At 53.9% G+C, this 6,879-nt stretch overlaps 1 protein-coding gene across 3 annotated transcripts in view; it reads right to left on the bottom strand.

Annotated features, from left to right (window-relative positions):
- ARHGEF10L (Rho guanine nucleotide exchange factor 10 like) overlaps window positions 1-6,879 on the bottom strand; it is a 100,683-nt gene that overhangs the window by 37,992 nt on the left and 55,812 nt on the right. For all 3 annotated transcript variants that reach the window (XM_006034739.3, XM_025216806.1, XM_025216807.1), the window contains one exon: window positions 3,736-3,857. In XM_006034739.3, coding sequence (XP_006034801.2) covers window positions 3,736-3,857 — 122 coding nt within the window. The remainder of the gene's footprint in view (window positions 1-3,735; window positions 3,858-6,879) is intronic.

Here is a 6,879-nt window from a genome sequence, read left to right as displayed (position 1 = left end):
AGAGCTGCACCTTGGTGCACATTGCAAAGCCAGGCTTGGATCTCAGTTGTATTTTGCAATCTGGTGCCATCTTCTGTTGAGACGAGCTATGCCCACCAGCTGCCCTGCGAGGTAGGCCGGCATCTTTAGCAACAGATGGAGGAACAGAGGCAGGCCGGTGAAGGGCTTAGGGTCTACACACGGACCAACTGCACTCACCAGCTTACGCTATTGGGAAAATCTTCCCCAAAGCGATCTGCTCACCGCAAGCACGTGGCAGTCCTGGCTAGAGGGCCCAGAAGTCCTGACATGGGGGGGCAGGTGAACCTCCTCCTTTAGTAAAGCTGCAGCTGAAAGAAGGAGCTTTTCAGAGCCCCAAAGAGATACCTTGCAGGGCCCATCCAGATGGATTACACTCGAAAGCAATTGCTTCACGGGATCATAGGAAAGTCAGGCTGGAAGGGACCTCGAGAGGTCGTCTAGTCCAGCCCCTGGATCAAGGCGGGATCCTCCCTGGCTAAACCAGCCCAGACAAGTGTCTCTCCAACCTGCTTTGGAAAGTTTTTAAGGATGGAGACTCCCCATCTTCTCTAGGCCGCCTGCTTGAGGTGCTGGACCACTCTTTGTTTCCTACAAAGCCCGAAAGTACAAGTTGCACCCAGCCCTGGCTCCCAGCTCTGACCACTTCTGCAAAACCGAGTCAGGCTCCTGAAATAGGTGATGAGATAGTGGCTGTTGATAGTGGCAGCTGTTGGAGCTAATTTGCTTGATTTAATCAAGACAAACGTGGATTTTTCCTGGCTCCCTTAGACTGCAGATTCACGGATCTGAATACACCTATGGGAAGGTGAACCTCTTCTCCCTCTTAACCTCAATGAGAGGGGCTTGAAGGGGGTGTGGAAGGGCCCACGGCCCTCTCCCGTAGGCAGGCGCTCTCCGTACCTCGGACTACAGCAACATCAGCTAAAGACGCGACACGGGGATAGGGGAGGCAGACGGAGCTGTTTCGACCTGTCTGATCATCATCATAACGATCATAAAATGTCCTGTAATTTGGGCAAATTTAGAGAAGCCAGGACGTACCCAGCTAATCTACCCTGGGCTGATGTAGGTGTCTGCGGATGGGAATGGGTGCAGAGGGTCCCACAAGCAGCAAAGCCCCCCGGGGACAGGGGCTGGCCGTGCCACGAGGGCAGGGCACTGGGGAGGGATGTGCACCCTCGTCTCCAGCCAGCCCCGATCTACTTGGCACGTCCACCTAGGCCTGCTCACACGTCCAAGCAAGTAATGCGCCTGTGAGGCTGCCCTCCAAGAGCGAGTGCAACAGGCAGCTGTCCCTCTTCTCCTGTTACCGCAGCCCGCGCCGGTGGCATTTAGACCCGCTCCGCTGCGGCGTGCGAGTTAACAACCACCCTGTGCAGTCACTCACGGGGGCTCTTTACAGCCTTGTTTTTGTTTTAATTTACTGGCGTTATTTATTCATTCGACGGCTCTGGGGCTCAGCCCATCTGTTTGGGATTCACGCACTAAGTCTCTCCCGTTTGGAGCGGGGAGCAGCTGTATCGAGCGGTGAATCCAGAGCCCGGGAGAGGGGGTAGGAGGCTATGCAGGGCAGAGATCCTCAACCAGGTGTCCCTACCTCGCCCGTCCCGCACCCCCGTGGCCCAGCCCCTTTGCCAGGAGGCAAGCACTATAATGGTTGTTGAAATGGGGTGCTGCTCAGTTCCCAAAGATGCCTCAAGTCCCAAAAGATTGAGAGCCACTGGTGTAGAGATACCAAGGAAGTGTATGGGGGGAAAGCAGATGGTAAAGGATGGAGAATTCAAACTTTCCCAGTATACACCTGGATGTGGGGATGTATGGATGCCCTGGCACTGGGAACGGTACCGCCAACTACGGGCAGATCAGAGCAAAACTCCCCACACTTCACGGGTGGAAAAACCTGCTCTCACAGAGGCCACGTGCAAGGACAGGCTGGGAGAGAGGGGCTTGGAGGGCCCGGCCTGAGTCCGGCGAGGATGTGGAAAGTTTACAGCTTTGAAAGGAAGAGCCTGGAGACTCTGCCCCCGGGGCCCTGAGCAGGCATTTGAAGGCGAAGGACGCCGCAAACGCCCTGCTGACACCGCGGGGACAGGCGGGCGGCGGAGGGGAGGACATTCCCCCATCAAAGGAACTTTGTAGATTAACAATAATATGCGAACAAAGGCGTTTGACTCTTCCAGCTGGTGCCCTTATTAGCATTGTAGAAAAACAACCGCGCGGCATCAAAGAGCAGCATCTATGGTGGAGCTGAGGAGAAAGCAAAAGCGCCAGCTAAAAGGAAAAGAAGAAACCCAGCCCCGGTCTCCCCAGAGAGCCACTCGCTGCCATTTGGTCTAATTAGACAAAACGGCAATGAGGGCAACAGAAGGAACCTGCTCCTTCTCCGCCGGCAGGAGGGGGAAGGGAGCCGAGCGAGCGCGGCACAGCCGGCAGCCCGGTTGCATCACATCTGTTACCGTCGGTAATTGGATGAAACCCTGGCATTGAAAAGCCCCAATTCATCCTGCTGATTGGGTTGCAGCCGTAACGAAAGGCAACGGGGAGGTGTGGTAGGAAGGGAGTAAGCTGCGGGTGCATGGGGACCACATCTCCCCCAGGAGTCAGGCCACGACCTGGCCAAGGGGTAAGGACGTATTCAGGACCCCTGGGTTCAGCTCTGTGCAGGGATGAGATGCACCCACTTCAGGGAGTCAACTGGCCCATCATCTCAAGCCGCTTCGAAGCCCCGGGACACAAGTGCACGATTGGCCCCGCACCGCAGACAGGATGCTCAATGCAACCAGCCTCGATGGGGGCACCACGTGAAGCTCCGTGCATTCAACCCCCCAAGGCAGCCGGCCACGGGACACTGGCCCTGCCTCCACGTGGAGAAGGAATGAGCCGAATCGTTAGCTGAGCTTAGCCACTAATCGCTCGCAGGAGCAGTTAAGCCTCGGGACAGTGTCAGTAGCTCGGAACCTCGCACTAAGGCTCCAAGCCGCTCACGCCAAGGCACCCAAGGGCTGGCTCTGCCCTGGATGCCTCAGCACACCCTGGGCCAGAGCCGCTGCCATTTCCTTCTTTGGACATGGGGACCTGCAAGGCCTGCAGCATCCAGGACGAGCACAAGAGGCAGCAGGGGAGGGCCAGGACCCTGCCTGGGATCCATCCCGGGGGCTATTCTGGAGCAGAGGGATGCAGCGAGGTGCCCAGGGTCATTCTAGCATGCAGAGGTTATGCGCTATTTGAGCAAGCGGCTCAAACGAGCTGGCCGAACTACCCAGGGCAGGTTTTTGTGACAAGCTCCTCAGGCAGTCGGTGCCTCGCAGGCTTCAGAGATGCCCCTCACTCCTCTGAAACCCATCTTCCTTTCTGCTGATCACGAGACCATGAGAGCCGGCCGCCCCGCTATCTCCAGTGACCTGCTGCGGTCAGGGCAATCAGACAAATCCACCAGGCCCAATAAGCCTGCCACCACCTTTACCCCTTAATGACTTAGGATGAAAAGTCTTCAGTCTTATATGGTTTTCAGCCTTAGGGTCTCCAAAAGCTATGTGGAAACCCTCCATCTGCTTGTCAATGCTAAGGATACCTCTCCTCTACAGTAAGCTACCCAGCAAAGAGAAGCACCAGGAAGATAAAGAACAAGAATAAAAAGCATTCATCCAAGACAGCCCAAGTTGCAACAGCATCTCATCTGCTGCCCTTCACATCTCCATAGCCAGGGGCTCTTACCTGCAGGTCGAGGGCTTTGGAGGAGAAGGCAGACATGTGGCACGCGAGGATAGGACACCAGAAGGGAGCTTTGGTTTTCTTGTCTTCGTCAGGGCACAGCCACCCAGGCTGGTTCTCATCCCCTGGAGGCAAGCAAAGCAGAGGGAAAGAAGTTACCAGCTTTGCAGGGCAAATCTGCTCCCAGCTCGCTCTCCCCAAAGTGCACCCTGTAAGCAGGATGCTCTTGGTAAGTGCTAGGAGGGGGCTTTACCCATTTCTCTAGGAGAAAAGACAACCTGCCCACTGCTCAAGGAGTCGGGATGTGCCCCATGCCTGGCCAGTGGGATTTGGCTTTTCAAAGCCTTCCTCCCACTCAAGCTTGGGATGCTCAGCCCTGATCCAAGGGCTTTCACAGTCTTACTGCCTCGTCAAAAAGCAGCAGCTGTATCCTGACAGTGCCCCTGTGCTGGAATAAGCCTCATTTCACACATGAGGACAATGCAGCAGAGAGAGGTACGGTGACCTGCGCACAGCCAGCATGCAACATGAGAGGGATTTCAAACTAGGACGTGTGCCTCCAGCTGAGGCTGGCATCACTGAAGGTATTTTAGGACTGTCTGAATATTGAGGGGCCTTCTATAAAGAAAGCCGGAGAGAACGGACATACTCTCTCCTGACTAGCAAGACCGGGCCCTGTGGTCGGTCATGTGCGGTTTGCCCAGGACACCTTCTCAATGCACTACAGGATGGCGGTATCGCCCATCACGGTTCTCCCTTAATCCATCTCGTGGTGAGAAAAGCCAGGCCTGATGGGGAGTTGCATGTTCCCCAGGTTGTGCCTTGCTGCCCCCAGCTCCAAGACCTTTAAAAGTGACAGTAAATGGCTCCCTCCTGCTCTTTGATGTTGGCACGTCAAACCCAGCCTCCTCCACAATGCTGGGGTGCAAGCAAAGCCAACCAAGGGCATCACAGCCACCGCCCTTCAAGCCCCGTCTTGAGTTTCCAGATCAGAAACTCCTCCTTATCAAGCAAAGTCACCTCCCAGTCAAGTCGGTTCAACTTCTTCTGGCTTCCCCTAGGTCAGGGGTGTGGGATTCAGGCATCACGACAGGCTGGCCCTCTCTGCATCCCTAGACCTTGACCATCAGATAGATAAATCCCTGCTGCCCCAATGGACTTCTTTCCCCCGCAAGCACTGAGTTCAGACACCCTCTTTCCAAGGTTGGAGTATCTGTGCCTTGCTATTAAGCTATGATAAACATGCCCAAAGGAGCCTGAGCTGGAGCTGGCTCTTCCCCAGCAGGTTTAGGGGCCCCTGTAAAGAGCAGCTCTGTTCCTAGTAACTTTATTGATCTGGGGAAGCAAATTAAGTGCAATGAAGGAACTGCTGGGAGGACGATCGTTAATGAGGCTGCTGTGATGTCTTAATCAAATTACTTAATTAAACCCTGTGCAGAAGAGTGAGCGGAGGGGAACTCGTGCCTTCCTGCCCAAAGATGATGGGTCCTGTCGCATCTTTTTCCCCGCATGCGTCGATCGATTGGGACCGGGCGCAGCAGAGGAGCGAGCCTGAGACTCTGCAATTGTGGAGGTCAGCAGGCAACAAGCGCCCACGATGGGAGGCCTCAAGGAGGGGACAACCCACTCCAGGACACCAGATATGCTTGGCGGAGAAATCAGGGTCTGGAGACCCAGACGGTCTTTGCAGCTTCTGACTCCATGGAGGAAATCCCAGGAGGGCAATGGATCTTCATCCTCCTCTTCCCAGCACAGCATGGCTTCCCGTAGGACACTGCCCCGCGAGTTAAAACAACACACGACGGGGCCTTTCCACCAGCCTTTGCTGTCCAGTCTTGCTTCTCTCCTTTGCATGCAACTCCTCCCAGCTCCATGACTTCAGCATGGGTGTTTAAGGCGAGACGTCCTGCCCTGGGGTGCTCTCCAGTGCCTGCCGACTTAAGGAGGGCCTCCCCATATCACAGGGGTAGACATCAGCACAAAGCCCCTAAAATGGAGAGACCCCACAAAGGAAACATTCCCCTTGTCAATGCAACCCAACAGTGGGGACCACTGCCATTGACATGGGGGTGGAAATTAAATCAGTCGCCTCCAATTTAATTGCACTGCTCAGAGGGTGAAAAGCAACAGGTCCAAACCACCCGGTGCCCGATCCTCTTCCAAATCAAGTGCAAAAGGTGGCTGGGTCACTCTCCCCTTCAAGCTTGAGGGTCAGATGATGGCATGGTATAAAAGCAGATGCATGAATAGATCTTCAAGGGCCGGGATAAGGTAAAATAGAATTGCACTTCAGCGTCTAAGTCCACTTAGACACCCAACAGCTGGAATAAAAATCTGGCCTGCGGAGATAACTTGCAACTACTTCCACAGCTACTAAGAGGGGGTTAAAGCCATCCTAGCAGCAGCGAATGCTAGTCCCGAACGCAGAAGAGGAGGAGGAGGAGTGATGCTGCGTGTTTATCCTCTCGCGGATGTGCGGCACCTCACTGCAGCATGCACGCCCAAGCAGCCAGAGCCAAAAAAAGAAGAAACAATTCAATAAAAAAAATACAAATAAAACATTTCTTCACATTAGGCTTTAATGCGTTTTTATTTCTAACGCGTGGTTACAAGACAGTCCCCCAGGCATCCCAGATAAAAAAAAAAAACAACAAACTGTTAAAAACAAGAGAATAATAATAAAAAAAAAAAGTCGTTCCAGCCTGAGGGAATCCGGGCATTCAAATAAGATTTCAAATGAATTTTTTCTTCCATTAAACTTTTTTTTTTTTTTTTTGCTGCAGTGGCTTGTGGAGTTAAATAGAAATAAAGATAAGAAGGGCTGGAAGCGTCATGAGGGAGCTCAGCACAGACAGGGGATCAGCGAACGGAGGGAAGCCAAGGATGCCTGGAACAAATTCACCTGCTTTCCCCCCCGCATCCCTCCGCCCCTAATGAAAAGATCAAAGGGTCGCCGTGCTCTGAAAAGCAGCTCTCACAATGACATTGTGGGGTTATGCATCCACTCGCAGCTAACTTCCAGAGGGGCGTGCTCCCTGCTGCAAGCGGAGAGAGGATTTTCAAACAGCCTCTTCTGCAAGAGGCGTCTCCACCTTGAAGCTCAGCATTAGCCAAAGGCATTTCAAAAGCAAGCCATGAGCCTTTTTT

The sequence above is a fragment of the Alligator sinensis genome, unplaced genomic scaffold, assembly GCF_000455745.1.
Source record: "Alligator sinensis unplaced genomic scaffold, ASM45574v1 scaffold1782_1, whole genome shotgun sequence".
Taxonomy (NCBI): domain Eukaryota; kingdom Metazoa; phylum Chordata; order Crocodylia; family Alligatoridae; genus Alligator; species Alligator sinensis.
Note: the sequence above shows the minus strand (reverse complement) of the source record. Positions and strands in the feature narration are given on the sequence as shown.